At 43.0% G+C, this 17,025-nt stretch overlaps 1 protein-coding gene across 6 annotated transcripts in view; it reads right to left on the minus strand.

Annotated features, from left to right (window-relative positions):
• GRIA3 (glutamate ionotropic receptor AMPA type subunit 3) overlaps positions 1-17,025 on the minus strand; it is a 221,808-nt gene that overhangs the window by 99,718 nt on the left and 105,065 nt on the right. For all 6 annotated transcript variants that reach the window (XR_007358352.2, XM_048863289.2, XM_048863288.2 and 3 more), the window contains exons 5-7: positions 8,238-8,291; positions 6,027-6,188; positions 916-1,083 (exon numbers count right to left, since the gene is read on the minus strand). Coding sequence is in view for 5 of the 6 variants with exons in the window: in XM_048863289.2 (XP_048719246.1) it covers positions 916-1,083; positions 6,027-6,188; positions 8,238-8,291 (384 nt within the window). In the remaining variant the exon portion in view is untranslated. The remainder of the gene's footprint in view (positions 1-915; positions 1,084-6,026; positions 6,189-8,237; positions 8,292-17,025) is intronic.

A 17,025-nucleotide genomic window follows, 5' to 3' on the forward strand; every position in this document is an offset into this window, starting at 1 on the left:
TAGATCTGATGCAATAACTAATGGTTAGCACTATGGACTGGCCAAACAGGCAGTAATCAAGTTGGAAATAGGGTTATGTTAGGGTTCAGAGAGCAGGTGTGAGGCAAAATGCAGGGCTAAGGTTCAGGCTGATGCAGAAATCCTGCAATCTGTTAACATAGTCGATCATACTGTTTGTGCAACTTTTAGAAAAAAAACAGAAGCTGGTTTTTGACTGGTGTGATATATAGATAAACATACACAGGTACATATGCTCATACTATATATGTGGTTTACAATACACCGCCTGAGGATAAACTGTTCACCCAGTTCTGTTTTATTTTGGGCCACATTTTTGACCTCAAAATAGGTCAGCCTATATCCTAGCCTCAGAATATGTTCGCAAAGCTTTTAACACCACCATTTGCAGAGATGCTAGTATACAGTACAGTGGACACTGTGTCACATTGGCTAGCTATTACAGTTGTTGCCCAGTTGTCGCGTTTTAATCCCTATGAACACTGAATTCTAGAAGACAAATTTTTGGCCCTGGGGAAGAGGGCACATGTGTAACACACTGAATATGTCACCATGGCCCTTAATTGGATGGGATGTCGGACCACTCTCGTGTTTGTCATTACCCTATTTACTGGCCTAGGTACAGGATAGTAATTGTTAGCTTCAGCACCAAGGCCTTGTGCTTATGGAGTAGAAGGATGTGAGTTCTGCTCCATTGGGCATGGACAGAGTCCTTACAAGTGCATTTGTTGCAAAGCTGCCCATGCAGATTTACAGGTAGCTTTTGAAAGTTGCTTCCTTCATTGTGCCCTTGAAAAATGGTGCTCAGGAGATACTCAGCCTTTGTTGTTGTTTTAAAGACATATGTTGTAAAAATGCGATACTCCTGTTCAATAGGTTAGGTACGTTTGCCCTTACCATTTTCAGTGCTCTTTCTATATCGATTCCTTGGCTCCAGGGCACTGCAGGGTTTGCTAGGCAGTCTCCAGCACTACCTCTCCTGGAAACATCAACACGCTGTCTTCGGAGGTAGCGGAAAGCCTCTGCTATGACTAGTATTGCATCATGGGTCAGGGCAGAAGTATACTAAAATTGATGCAAATAAAATAATTGTGACAAACTGCACTCTGGAAATTGCCTCAGGTTTATAAAGGTCAATTATTTCTCCCCCATTAAAATGTTTTTAGAGCAGCAACAATTTCACCGCCCCCCCCATATGTCACATGTTATTTAACAATTACATATATTTCAAGTAAGAAATTTAAAATGTTATGATTTTCTACAGTATATAGAAAAATAGTTTATAGTTCTGTAACGTACTGACTAGATTTAATTGGAGAGCTGCCTATCTAAAGCAGGTTGATGAAGAAGACCTATAATGCAATGCTAGGCCATGTCGTAACCAGCTGCAACTTACAACTCATATTTGAGTTTTGCTTGGATTTTTTTTTAAAATGAGCTAACCAACTCAAAGAGCTAGGAGTAATTTAAAATTAACATTAATTGTTTCTGTCTGGCCCATGTTTCTGATTAGCTAGGATCCATGACCAGCCACAAATTGGTTTACTTTCCTTACCAAAAAACCCAGCCCCAAAACAACCTCACCCTCACTACTTCCTTATATTGTACAAAACTACAATCATTACTTAGGTTATAAATCTGATATCATGCCCAATTCATAAGCAACAAATGTCTTTACGAGACGTGTCTGTATTTTTTCATATCCATTGATTCATATGAAAACTGTACTTCGCTAGAGACTGGCCCAACCTCTGGACACCGAGCTATTAATTTCTGGCTAAGCACTCCTGATGAGCATAGGATTTAGACTACCTTGTGTGCACAGGATCAGCATTACATTTAAATGCTGTATATAGAGTTCCACTGTAATCTTGAAAAATCGAATCTTGCAAACATCTGTAGGACCTCATTTTGACGCTGCTGCATCATTAGATCCCATCCTATCTCAAGAGTATTTGTATGTAAATGAGTGAGAAATATTTGACTTCCAAAAAGAATCTAGTGCATGTATGCACATTCCGGAATGCTCACCTGTCTCCTGGTACTTAGCAAACCTTACTTACGGCGTGATCATTTAGACCCCCTTGCATCCCATTTGACTTACATAGGTGTGAAAACAAACAAACACTACCCATGCACTAGTTGGAAGGATGGAATCTTGGATTTCAATAGCATTTTTAGCTGCTCTCCTACAGGACATGAGTAAATCCTATTGACTTCAATGGTAGTTACTTCTATCCTGTAGGGGAGAATAAAACCCCAGGTGGCCACTACATTGAAAAATGTTTTTGCTCTTATGGTGGGGGGCTGCCCATTTTGATAATAACCATGTAAAACATATGGTAACGTTTACAAAACTGCAAGGGGTGTGTGCGTTTATGCCTGCAGATCCAGAGAAACACACCTGATTAAAAAAAAAAAAGCACAACTAGTGTCAGGGAAAAGTTTTTTTGTGCCAGCCATTCTTCCCAAGTTTTAAATTATGGTCCTGTTTATAAACACTTGACTGCCTTGCCCTTTTCATGGTGAGATCATCTTTACAGCTGTGATTAGCTGGATGCAGCTGCTTATTTCAATCCTTGTCTACCTTACCTTTTTTTCCTGTGGTTCTGGCATTGCAGTGCTCTCTCTCTCTCTCATACATTAACAAATATTACACGACACTTTCCACATAACAACACAGAATTCAGATATTTTAAAATGATATTTATTCTTGCATGAAAAAAATCTTGTAATAGCTTTCCAATCTAACACTACATAAAGCCTGCATGGCGATAATTTTTTTCAGTAGACTGGATCAATTGCCGGTAACCCAAATGCAGTCCCTTCCAAGTTATGCCAAAAGAGCTATCTAATTTTCTGCTTTATTCGAATTCTACTTACAAATGCATGAGCAGGCAAAGAAAAAGAAAAGACAGAGAGGGAGAGAAGGGAAAGGCTGATAAAATACAGAATAAATTAAACATCAGGGCTTTAATCTCTAGGTAATTTTATTCTCTAATCAAAAATATTGTACATCCATTTTTTAAGTATGCTTTTTGACTGATTGATGAATACTGTGTAAGTTTCTATAATGAGCAGTACATTTGTACAAAGGTAATGCAATCTCTGTGTTTTACCATCTAAGATTATTTTTAAAGGATAGAGAATAACTTTTTCCCCAATGTAAATTGCTTTTGACTGGATTAAAATATGCCTAGGGTAACATCATATATTTCTGAGCTTTAAGACAAGTATGATACTTCCCTTTACTCCTGTATCTTCCAGTAAGCTCCTCTAAAGTGACAGGTGCTCCTGGCTCTGTAATTAATAGGGGACATCAGGGTTAGCCCTGTTTTATGGGACACTGGCTAGCTACCCCCCATGGACTCTTCAGTGGTAGTGTGTCTGTGTCAGATAGAGGCATGCAGGGGCCCTTCATGATAGGCGAAATCCTGTCGTTGGGGTGTATCTTCGAGTAGTTTGGTGTCAGCTTGGAATGAAATGGTTAGATGGAACTGGTAAAACAGCAGAGATCATTAGGTTTCTTAGGGAAGAAGTGTCCATTTCATTAATATAAAATGCAGTAAAGGAATAAGAAATTTCTTTCCTTGTAAAAATTAAGGAGAAGACAGAAGAACAGCTTCAGCTATGAGATGGCTGGTAGACAGGTTTAGCATCCCTCCTATAAGGTTAGTATTTTACACCTCCATTTTACAGATGGGGAAGAAAACAAAGAGACAGAGAAAATCAGGGAGGGGTATTAACAGGTTGTGATTCTGTTACTAGCAATACCCTTTTTAGTCCATAGATGAGGGTGAATTTTAGCACATGTAAGACATACTGTATAGCTATGTCCTGGAACCCCCCAGGAGTCTGTGTGGGGCTTTCTCCAGCTTACCTCACCTAGACAACTCTGCCAGGCCTGCTGAAGGGACATGGTAACATGGAGAACGAAGGGGATCAATCGGTGACATGTCCAGAACTGCCGTACATGTTTAGGGGGGGAAATAGTGGATGGAGGTTTCCTGATACATCGGTAAAAAGGGTGAAAACCGTAATGTGCCCCAGCAGGTCTGTGGTAAAGGGGGAATCATTCTGATTCTTTGACAGCCCAAACTACCATGGCTATGGTTCCAAGTCATCATGAAGCAGATTGCACTTCACATCCAAGTGGCACTGGGTAGTCAACAACCCAGTAGCAAATATACCTTAGAGGAACTATAATGCTTTTTACTACCCCTCATGCTCTACTAGACCTTATTCAACAGGGTGCAATATCAGCCATCTAGCTATGGACACAAGTTGTTAAACTGAAGACACCCCGCTTATCCAGACACGTGCAATACCAAGCTGCGTCTCCTGTACCTTTTATGCTCACTAACAATGCAGAGCTCAGCTGGAAGTCTACCTTTGGTTTTGACTGGCTTTGTATCCCAAAATCAACTGATATGCAGCAGTGCAAGTACGGCGGTACGGTCTGGTACGCCGTACCAGCAAGATATTTATAGCCGGTACGGCGTACCGTGAAGACACAGGAGGAGCTGGCAGCCCCTCGGGCAGCTGTACCGCCCCCAACCCCATCCCTCCCAGCCCTGTCCTCCGGCAGAGGAGGCGCAGCTGTGTGGAAGGGCCGGGGGCGGGGCTGGGAATGGTGGAGCCATGCTTGAGGAGCTGCTGGGGTGGGACTGACCACGTTCTGCTCCTTTCCCCGCTGTGGTTCCGAAGTCTCTGGCGCAGCAGGAGGAGGACAGAGCCCCCCCTCAGGTAATGTGGGATGGCTCATGGGGCGGGGATGGGGAGAGCGTGGGGGCCCCAGGCTGCGGGCGAGGAGTCACATGGAGGGCGATATGAGGAAGTCATTTGCCCCCCCTTAGCTGGTGGCCCCCGGTACGGGTAAGAAATGGATTCTACTTGCACTGCTGCTGGTTTGACTAGGTGCTAAATAACCATGCGTTCAGTGGGTAGCCTGCATTGCATCTGTAAGAACTCTCTGATCTGTGACAGCACTGTCAGTTCGTGGCACGTGGTTCTTTACTGACTGTTGTTTGTAGATACTTTGCCAAGACAAACATTAGCTGCACAGTGAAGAATTGGAAGAAATGGTGTTATTGAGTTCTTCTGACAACCATGAAGAAGGATTTTGTTGTAGAAGATACCTGGGCAGCTATTAAGATCACTTGTGTATGAGATTCCACAGTAGAGCAATAGCAACAACTAAGGCATCTTAAACACAAATGGCGTCAAGTTAACAGCATCACACAAGTTGTGCGCTTGCTTGAGGAGTCAACCATCAGTAAAGACGGGACGTTAAACAGTCCTTTACATAAAGAAAGGAAAATAAAAAAGACATGGCAAATGCTCATTGCAAATGTTCGTTCCTGAGGAGAAACACCTCTCACTGGGTGAGACATAATTGAAGATAAGTGTGTAGACAATGTAAAAACAGGCTCCTACCCACCTCAGCCTGTGCATAGATATATTTATGTACAATCATGTTCATGTTTATATTATGTGCCTCAACACAGCAGGTAAAAACATACAAAGAAAATGGTTCGTAGACATCTAATAGCCTAGCATGCATAACAGTGTATTTCCTTATAAGGGCAATTGGCTGTATGGAGTTATTGGGGCTCCATTCCCTAATGGGAATATTGGGAGGGGTTCATGGTGGCCCCATCGTGAGTCCAATTCTACATCATTCTGCAGCTGGAATTGCCCAGTGCTACGTAGTTTGGACCCAAATCTATACTTCCATACAATAAAGGGATATTTTTCAGTCCTCTCTAACAGAGGTCAGTGGCAGTGTTACATGTGGAATGACTGCAGGATGGGGCTCTTTGCCTCAGAGTCCACCATTATGTGTTTATTTCATGTTTCCAGCTAACAATCTCTCTCTTTTTGTCTGGCAGTGAGTGTTCTGACTCATTCTGAGCAGAGAAAATCCATACACGTATATATTTAAAAATGAATCTGATTTTTGCTGAACACAATGCAAAAGGCTTCCATCACTGTCAACAAAATTTTACCTTTAATGGAGAGTTCTTGGCTTCAGGGAATTCCCTTTCATCCAGTCTAATCCAGCGTTGTAGAAACTGTTGAACCATTGGGTTTTCATTGTTAACAATCTGAAATCCAGTAACATTGGCGCCTCCATGCATTACTCTCTCCAGCATAATATCTGTAAAACCCTGGAAGAATATGTGCAGAAAACAAGAATCAGTGTCATACGAAGTGTCTGCAACTTGGCTCAGTTTTAAAGACAAACATTCTGATAAGATGCTATTTTTTAATCTTTGGCTAGTTTAGCACAAAAGAAACTGATGAAAGTTCCCTGCCGCTAGCAGAAGATACCCTGTCTAGGGGACAATCTCTTGCAGCAGTAGATTGTAGTACTGGAATAAAATGGAATTTGGAAACACATGGATTCCAGACCTTTGTGATGGAACACTGGCTTGTTCCAGTGTGGCAAAGTTTCCATGTGATCCAAAACACATCAAAAAGGGTACACAATATTACACATAAAGCTCAGAAGAAGAGGACTGATTGGTATATGGATTAATGAATTACTCAGACTCTTTTGTTAAAATATGTAGCGTCAGATGATAACTGGTATTTCATATACTGCATGCTGGATAATAATGTGAAAGGATTCCATGATCGTAAAACTAAACTACCTCTTCCTTAAGAGAACTATTTACAGAGATGCTGCATCTGCAGGTAGCATTCTAGCTACGTGCATTCCCAATAGCTTCTCAGTGCCTCTTCCAAACTCTTTCCTTCTGCAACCTGTACTCCTCCCTCCAAGTTCCATGCAGGTTGCTATAGCTGATTCTTGCACCTTGTGCATGTGTTAAAGGTTGGGGGTAAAGGGGAGATGGGGTGCAAGGAGCCTCCTTGATGCTTCTGCTGAAGAGTCAGCCACTATTAACACCCTTAAGGTGCAAACCACACCAAAAGAGGTGGAGAAAGTTGGGGCCTGGCTCCAATACCTCCTTTGCACCAGCCAGCAGAGCAGGAAATGCTTAACAGTCCCCCTTTTTTACGAGAGAGTGCCAAGAAGCTCTGTGACTCAGAGGCTCCTTGATGCCCCTTGTTGTTCTCACTGCTGTGTTGTGGCAAAGCATGATCCTCACACCAGACAGTGCAGTGTTAATTATCACAATATTTACCTTAATGTTTCACTTTCAAGCCTTGTGGGCCTGATTCTCCACTGCCCTATGCCTCATATTGTCATTTACTCCTGCGCAAAGTGGATATAGAAAGCAAGTTGATTGGGTAGCAGTTTGCAGTCACCTTGCAGAAGTGTAAATGGCTATGCGTGGCACAAGGTAGTAGCAATTTAAGCCCACTGTTTTTTGGTTTATGCAATGTACACTGTAGTCAGTGTGAATAGGATCAGTTCCATAATGCACAATGACACATTTTAAAGCCGCACAGTATTTATAATGAAAATGGCATTTTAAAATTCATCTAACCTGCTTTACTCATACACAGAAAAAATCATTATAAAGACTCTTCTACAAAGTAGGATTACTAACTAGAAAGTGTGATATGACTTTAGAAGAACATTTTCCACACAAAGAAGCTAAAAATGACTCTTTCTGCAGGATCAACTACATTATAACCCTTTTCTACAGCATGTCTAGCTGATGGCTTTTCAAAAATATCAAAGAAATATCTGAAAAGTCAGTTATAGAGTATGGAGAAGTGGATTTTTAATATGGATAAAAATATACCGTCCTCTGCCTGGTCAATGAATATGTATAAAGTACTAACTCTGCAATGAGGTTCTACCTATATAAAGCCAATAAGTTGTTAAATAGCCTGGCTACTTTACTAGATGGAATTACAAATTTTAATTTGGTTCTTTATATCACTTGTATTATGTACAAATAAAATGTAATTATTTTTATAGTGTTTAAATTTAAAATCTGTTATACAGAAGATTAGTATTATCTAGTGAGTTATTTAAGAGATATAAATTAGTGGAGAACATATAATTGAATTGTTATTTTTAAATTAGTAAAGGATATGAACTTCTTAGACAAAACAAAGACTGTGTAATTGAGTAGAAATTACTATTACATACCAGTTCTAGTATTTACTGAAGTCATTTCTCAAAATCCAGGCACTCCTTCATGCATTACCTTCTTAGCTGATTAAAGCTGACACAACCTAAATAGAATATATTACCCTCTAAAACTTAGTTATACTTCTGCTGATGAAAAAGTTCTTACCAGGTTAGCTAGCATGTAGTGATAACCTCTGGAATGTTTACCAAGGATTACAACCTGTGTGTAGAAGAAACAACATGTATCACTTAATGTAAGAGAATGAATCTCAACAAGCATAAGGAAAAAACCAAAAACCATGAACATTTTAGGAACACAGGACCCACTTCCATTCAAATTAATGGCAAAATCTCATTGTCTTCATTGGAGGCTGAATTGGGCCCATATACTGTCCACTTAGGGTGACCAGATGTCCTGATTTTATAGGGACAGTCCCAATATTCAGGGTTTTGTCTTTTTAGGCACCTATTGCCTCCCACCCCAGTCCCGATTTTTCACACTTGCTATCTAGTCACCCCTATGCCCACTACTTGGTTTATTAATAATTCGTGCAAATGGGACCTAGCTCGTGGCTACCTGAAGCTTTTGTGAGGCCCTTATGTGAAAGTCCTCCAACCAGCTCTGTCTCTATCATCAATCTCCCCTTCATCTCCACTAACCCCTGCATCCAAGCAGCTAACTGGGGAGAGGTAGGAATTCTCTGACCGAGTGGGGTGCAGAGCAGATGGGAATTGCAGAACCAGCAGGTTACTAGAGAGAATATAATTGAGAGCTCAAGAAGAGATGAGGCCACAGTAGGATCATGTGGCCTGTGTAGCCACTGAGGAGTCCAGTTCAAAATGGTCAGTAGGAACTGTCAGAAATAAGGAAAGCAGAATTGGACCAATGGCCTCCAGAGGCTTAACGGTAGCACAGACAAATGTATCATAAATGGATAAGTACATTGCTAACTGAACATGGGAAATAATTTTTTAACCAGCAGTTATTTATGGATTCCAGTCTTAGAATGAATTATTTCACTTCTTGAAAGAAAAAAATTGTCATAGGAAAATTTTATCAAACAACTGTTCTTCTCTACCTGATTTCAGCCAGCTTCATTTTATTAGATTTCTTGGTGTTATTTCTTGCTAGACTAGACAGGAACAATATTTGCCATCTGCTGTTTGAGTGACCACTAGTCATACAAAGATCCTGGTTGTGCGTTTTTTCAGTGCAGTCATTTCTGTGAGTAAAAGGTGAGCATGTTCATATTTCCCTTGCCTGTACTATCCCACTCTGTTCTCAGACAACAGCAAGTGGCTGCTGGTAGTCTGGAACCTCTGCAGTTGTTATAAAGTGACAAACTTGGTACCTTATTTGTGGGAAAGGGGAACGCAGGTGTGAGAGAGGTAAGGTAAGGAAGTTTTGCCACCATCATTATCAACGCTCAGCATCAGTTACAATCAGGAAGGGAAACAGAGGAGAAAAGCAAAGACTGGCAAAGGGGGAAGGGAAAGCCATGCAGCCAAAGAAGGCCCCCAGGAGCTCATGGGCAGAGTGCTGAATGAATTATGAGATGCTGCAACAGCTGAGTTTTGCCAGTGAGGCTTAAGATTCTCTCTTTCACCAGGGGAACACACAAGGGCAAAGCCCTACCACCATAAATGAGAGCCAAGCACACCCAGAGTGCAATGGGGAATCCTAACTCTGGCAAAGTCACCTTGGCTTTCATAGCCTCTCCCCTGTCAAACTTTGGTATCCGCTTAATTATATCTGCTCAGTAAATAGGTAACACTCTATTTCCTGACACACTTTTTAGTTGGCTACTGTTTACTTTGCTCCTCGTTTGTGGAGAACATTAGGGATACGTGAAACAATCCATCAGCTGACTTTGTGCTGATTAAAATGTCACTATCACAATTATACCACAGCAGGGCACAAATCAAACCGAGGGGCTTCCTGCTACATGTCTACGTGTCTTTGGGAAAGCTGGTCCTGACATTGCAACATTGGGTGCCTACAGTTAGGCTCCTAAGGTTATATTTAATCACCTAAGTAAAGGTGGCCCAATTTTCAGAGGTGCTGAGAACCCCCAACTCCCACTGCAGTTGTGCAAGCAAAGACAAGGCGAGAACTGGCCCTGTATGTCTAGGTCTGAATTCTGGTGATGCACAGGGGACAAAGAGGATGCAGCCAGATAAAAAAGCCCCATGCAGGCACCCCTATGTGCAAGTGGAGCAGTTTGGCAGACAGTGTGGTACACAAGAAAACAATAGGAAATGCACCATAAGCTGAAGGGTTGTGATATGTAGGGAAAAAAGGAGGGTTACTAGGTCCTACCCCTGTCTGGCAAGCCAGACGCACAAGCCAGCCCTGATACCACTTGGCGCATGCCGAGAAAGGAAGAAAAGCACTCTCCATGTTCAGAGGTGCTGAAACAATTTTTATAGTGGGGGTACTGAGAGCCATTGAACCAAACTGTAAGCCCAGGATATAATGGAAACCACTTTTGTGGCAGCACCCCTATTCCAGCACCTACGCCCATGTGGAATCACCAGTAATAAAAATTGTGCAGGTCAGATTGTAACTTTGCAATTCCATCTCTGCAATCCCATTGTTTTCAGATTATAACCTCAGCCAAAGCAGTGCAACCCTATAGTCTTCAGGAAGGATTTGATCCTGAAATTACAAGTGAGTTCATCCTGCTGGTTATGCATGAGACAGGATAGATTCAAGCTCACTCTCCTTTAGTTTTGTTGTGCTAACAGGAGTAACAAGTAGTCACCACTTATATTTGTTGCTATACAAATCAGCTGTAGCACTGACTACACACAGGGAGCAGCTCTGTTGAGTAAGAAGGTGCCACTTTTAAACATACCCTTTTCAGAGTAGACTCAGCCGTTAAATGGAACTATCCCACATGCCACATTATCACAACTCTCCGGCTTCTGTATGAATGACAGATAAAGGATCCAAATGCAACACTCTAGAAGACATCTTTCCAAAAATGCCACTTATCTCCTTGATAAGCTCAACGGACATTTGAGTCGATGCCTTTAGATATACTGCTGGGCCAGTTACAATACTTGATTGAATTATTAAATTCCCAGTTGCCTCTTTGGACTGCCTTGTCCTTAATAGAAGCCATTTCTTTTAACTTCACGTTTAATTCTGAGGAATTTGCATACTTCCAACAATTTGAAAATAAATTGCTAGACAGATCCTCTTGAGAACTGTGTATATGCTCTATTGGTAGAAAACATTTGCTTTTCTGCACTCACATTTGTTTTCTATGGAAATATGCATGCTCCCCTTAGATGCATTTGGCATACATGCTATTTGCATACTAAATTCTCTGTATTTTGAATTTTACATTAACAGAGGTGATTTACTTTTGAAAGGTTAGAGGCAAAGGATTTTACACTTGTAAACCAAGAGCAACATTCTTTGACATTTTAGTCTTAGTAATAATTGAGGCTTTCTTTTTTCTGGCTAGAAATGTGTATATTTCTGAAGAGACAACACCATGGCACGAAAAGCCATATTTTCCCCTTGAACTCATGCACGGGGCTTCCAGTGAAGTCAACAGGAATGTAGCAACTAGGAAACATAGGATGATGGCGCTGCAAAGCAGGGCACTACAATTCCCATCAGCCCCTTCCCCACTGCACTTCCCTTTCTCCCAGCCAGCGGACCTGAGGTCCATCTAGTCCAGTAGCCTGTCTCCATTAATTGCCAGAAATAATTCCGATTGCCCTAAAAAACGGCCAAACTGTTTAATTCAAGCATTAGTTTACAAAGCAGTTTCCAGAAGAAACCCTGCTAATATTTATATTCAGACATTACCCAAGCATGTCAGATTATAATTAGATATTAATAATGCTTTTAAAACTCAGCACATGTGCTAGCCTAACCCTAAACAAGCATATCCCCTCGGCAAACATTACAGCAATTTGAATGAAGAGAAGAGTTGCTGGATTAGCAAGCATAGCAGAACCAATCACCCACATCAATGTGGCTCCTAAGGGAGTAAAAGAATGGATTAAGGTTTTCATGAAGAAGGAAAGCAGGAGTATAACAAATAAATCTCATCAACTGCTGATATATTGTGGCGCTTATATAGGAAGGAGGATATTGAATACTGGCACTGAATAGAATGTTAGGATTACAGGACAAGGATTTCACTGAACTACATGTCTTTGGGATGTTTCACTTCCTAGACTTAATAATGCTTTCATCTTGAGTGAAAGGAACGCAAAGAAGATTTGATACTGAACAAAGGAGGAGGAGAGGAGGAAAAATTGGTTAGAAAAAGTCATGAATAATTCAAAATTCTGATCCTACCTAATTTTATCTTGTAGGTAAAAAGACTATGTCAGGTTTAACATACTGTAACAACAGAGGTTTGTTTTTTTATAATTAACCCTTAAAATATGTCACCAGTTAATAAGCACAAAAACCTAAAAGTGTCCTAATTAAAATGTCCTTGGCTTTAGAATAAACATCTCAAGCTACTGGGCAGGATCTGATGCTGTTTATGCTGAGTGGAGTCTTGGATTATGTACCATTTTTGAGTGATTACATCTGCCTTGCAAGTTGCTAGTCACTCACTTGCCTGAGGTGAATACTTTTTTTTGAATGGGTACATAAAACACTATTTGTTTATAATTATTATCAATCACCATGGTAACAAGCAGGCAAGTAGAGGTTGTATCTGGGCCAGTAAATTTCCAGTGCAATTTTCCAAGGCTGAATACAGAGATTAGCTAAATTTGCTGTATTTGTTCCATGTTGAATTGCTACAAAACCACTTGGCATTTCTCTAACAATAATGATGAAAAAAGCATGCTCTTATGATTAAGTGGCTACACAAATCAACTAGGTTTGAGAGAGTAGCATAGTTCCAAAGAAAAAACGCACCAAAAAGCCCTGATTTCCTTTTCAGGCAGGTGGTGATCTTCAGACAGTACAATACGTCCTGTCTAGACGGAATGTGATATACAACGCAGCTTCGTGCGTTTCAGCACGAACAGATCATTTTGTGCAACAAAGGTATTATTTAGAGATATGGGACTAAATGGGAATAGTGGAGCTGAAATCCCCTTACTACAGGGAAGTTCACACCCAGAGCTGACCTTTACAGGCCTCTCTTGGGAATGAGTTGAACTGGAACAATATGGGGAGGATTCTGAGGAAGGTCAGTGTTTGTTCTCAGAAAGAACATCTCTCTCAAATTGTCACTATCATGGTATGCACATCTGGGAGTGCAAGAAGAAGATAGGGGCAGCAATGTCATTTTTTGTGTTAGTCTGAAACTGACTCTCTTACTCTTGGGCCTGGTTGACACTAGCAGTTGAGGTTGAATTTAACAGCGTTAAATCGATTTAACCCTGCACCCATCCACATGATGAAGCCCTTTTTTTCGACTTAAATGGCTCTTAAAATTGATTTCTGTACTCCACCCGCGACAAGGGGATTAGCACTGAAATCGGCCTTGCTGGGTCAAATTTGGGGTAGTGTGGACGCAATTCGATGGTATTGGCCTCCGGGAGCTATCCCAGAGCACTCCATTGTGAGCGCTCCATTGTGACGGCTCTGGACAGCACTCTCAACTCAGATGCACTGGCCAGGAAGACAGGAAAAGGCCCGCGAAATTTTGAATCTCATTTCCTGTTTGGCCAGCGTGGCAAGCTGCAGGTGAGTGCAGAGCTCATCAGCAGAGGTGACCATGATGGAGTCCCAGAATCGCAAAACAGTTCCAGCATGGACCAAACGGAGGTATGGGATCTGATCGCTGTATGGGGAGATGAATTCGTGCTATCAGAACTCTGTTCCAGTTTTCAAAATGCCAAAACATTTGTCAAAAACTCCAGGGGCATGAAGGACAGAGGCCATAACAGGGACCTGAAGCAGTGCCGCATGAAACTTAAGGAGCTGAGGCAAGCCTACCAGAAAACCAGAGAGGCGAACGGCTGCTCCGGGTCAGAGTCCCAAACATGCCGTTTCTATGATGAGCTGCATGCCATTTTAGGGGGATCAGCCACCACTACCCCAACCCTGTGCTTTGACTCCGTCAATGGAGTGGGAGGCAACACGGAAGCAGGTTTTGGGGACGAGGAAGATGAGGAGGAGGAGGTTGAAGATAGCTCACAGCAAGCAAGCAGAGAAACTGGTTTTCCCAACAGCCAGAAACTGTTTCTCACCCTGGACCTGGAGCCAGTACCCCCTGAGCCCACCGAAGGCTGCCTCCCGGACCCGCCAGGTGGAGAAGGGACCTCTGGTGAGTGTAACTTTTTAAATAGTATACATGGTTTAAAAGCAAGCGTGTTTAATGATTAATTTGCCCTGGCATTCGAGGCCAGTACAGCTACTGGAAAAGTCTGTTAATGTGTCTGGGGATGAAGCAGAAATCCTCCAGGGACATCTCCATAAAGCTCTCCTGGATGTACTCCCAAAGCCTTTGCAAAAGGTTTCTGGGGAGGGCAGCCTTATTCCGTCCATGGTAGGACACTTTACCATGCCAGCCCAGTAGCATGTAGTCGGGAATCATTGCAGAACAAAGCATTGCAGCGTATGTTTGCTGACGTTCAAACAACATCCATTCTTTCTCTCTCTGTGTTATCCTCAGGAGAGTGATATCATTCATGGTCACCTGGTTGACATAGGGTGCTTTTCTTAAGGGGACATTCCGAGGTGCCCGTTTCTGCTGGGCTGTTTGCTTGTGGCTAAACAGAAATGTTCCCCGCTGTTAGCCACGGGGAAGGGGGAGGAGGGAGAGGCTAGCCACGCGCTGGCTGGAGGCAAAATGCAACCTTGGAACAAAAGCATATGTGCTAAGTCTGTAATGTTAACAGCAAGGTTTACCGTGAAAGAGTGTACCCATTGTTCTATAAAATGTGTCTTTTAAAATACCACTGTCCCTTTTTTTTCCTCCGCCAGCTGCATGTGTTTCAAGGATCACAGTATCTTCTCCTTCCCAGAGGCTAGTGAAGATTAGAAGGCGAAAAAAACGCAGTCACGATGAAATGTTCTCTGACCTCATGCTGTCCTCCCACACTGACAGAGCACAGATGAATGCGTGGAGGCAGCCAATGTCAGAGTGCTGGAAAGCACAACATGAATGCGAGGAGAGGTGGCGGGCTGAAGAGAGGGCTGAAGCTGAAAGGTGGCGGCAGCGTGATGAGAGGAGGCAGGATTCAATGCTGAGGCTGCTAGAGGATCAAACTAATATGCTCCAGCATATGGTTGAGCTGCAGGAAAGGCAGCTGGAGCACAGACCACTGCTACAGCCCCACTCTCCTCCCCAAGTTCCATAGCCTCCTCACCCAGATGCCCAAGACCGTGGGAGGGGGGCCCTCTGGCCACCCAGCCACTCCACCCCAGAGGATTGCCCAAGCAATTCAATAAATTTTAAATTTTTTAAGTTTTAAAGTGCAGTGTGGCCTTGTCCTTCCATCCTCCCCCACCTCTCCCAGGCTACCTTAGCAGTTATCCCCCTATTTGTGTGATGAATTAATAAAGAATTCATGAATGTGAAGCAACAATGAATTTATTGCCTCTGCAAGCGGTGATTGAAGGGGGGAGGGTAGGGTGGTTAGCTTACAGGGAAGTAGAGTGAACCAAGTGGGGGAGGGGTCATCAAGGAGAAACAAACAGAACTTTCACACCGTAGCCAGGTCAGCCATGAAAATGCTTCTCTGATGTGCAGCACGCGCTCCTGTGCTCTTCTAACTGCCCTGGTGTCTGGCTGCACATAACCAGCAGCCACACGATTTGCCTCAACCTCCCACCCCACAATAAACGTCTCCCCCTTACTCACAGCTATTGTGGAGCACACAGCAAGCAGTAATAACAATGGGAATACTGGTTTTGCTGAGGTCTAAGCAAGTCAGTAAACTGCGCCAGCGCGCTTTTAAACATCCAAATACACATTCTACCACCATTCTGCACTTGCTCAGAACAGCTCCTGACTACTGTCCAGGCTGCCTGTGTATGGCTTCATAAGCCATGGCATTAAGGGGTAGGCTGGGTCCCCAAGGATAACTATAGGCATTTCAACATCCCCAACGTTATTTTCTGGTCTGGGAAGAAAGTCCTTTCCTGCAGCTTTTGAAACAGACTAGAGTTCCTGAAGATGCGAGTGTCATGTACCTTTCCCGGCCATCCCACGTTGATGTTGGTGAAATGTCCCTTGTAATCCACCAGTGCTTGCAGCACTATTGAAAAGTACCCCTTGCGGTTTATGTACTTGCTGGCTTAGTGCTCTGGTGCCAAGATAGGGATATGGGTTCTGTCTATGGCCCCACCACAGTTAGGGAATCCCATTGCAGCAAAGCCATCCACTATGACCTGCACATTTCGCAGGGTCACTACCCTTGATATCAGCAGATCTTTGGTTGCGTTGGCTACTTGATCACAGCAGCCCCCACAGTAGATTTGCCCAGTCCAAATTGATTCCCGACTGACTGGTAGCTGTCTGGTGTTGCAAGCTTTCACAGGGCTATTGCCACTCGCTTTTCGACTGTGAGGGCTGCTCTCATCTTGGTTTTCTGGTGCTTCAGGGCAGGGGAAAGCAAGTCACAAAGTTCCATGAAAGTGCCCATATGCATGTGAAAGTTTCGCAGCCACTGGGAATCGTCCCAGACCTGCAACACTATGTGGTCCCACCCATCTGTACTTGTTTCCCGGGCCAGGAATCGGTGTTCCACCACATGAACCTGCCCCATTAGCACCATGATGCCCGCATTGCCAGAGAGAAGTCTGTGTCCGTGTCCTCATCACTCTCGTCACCGTGCTGACGTCACCTACTCGCCCGGTTTCACTTTGGCAGGTTCTGGTGCTGCATATACTGCTGGATAATGTGCGTGGTGTTTAATGTGCTCCTAATTGCCGAAGTGATCTGAGCAAGCTCCATGCTTGCCATGGTATGGAGTCTGCACGGAAAAAAGGTGCAGAACGATTGTCTGCCGTTGCT

The sequence above is a fragment of the Caretta caretta genome, chromosome 9, assembly GCF_965140235.1.
Source record: "Caretta caretta isolate rCarCar2 chromosome 9, rCarCar1.hap1, whole genome shotgun sequence".
Taxonomy (NCBI): domain Eukaryota; kingdom Metazoa; phylum Chordata; order Testudines; family Cheloniidae; genus Caretta; species Caretta caretta.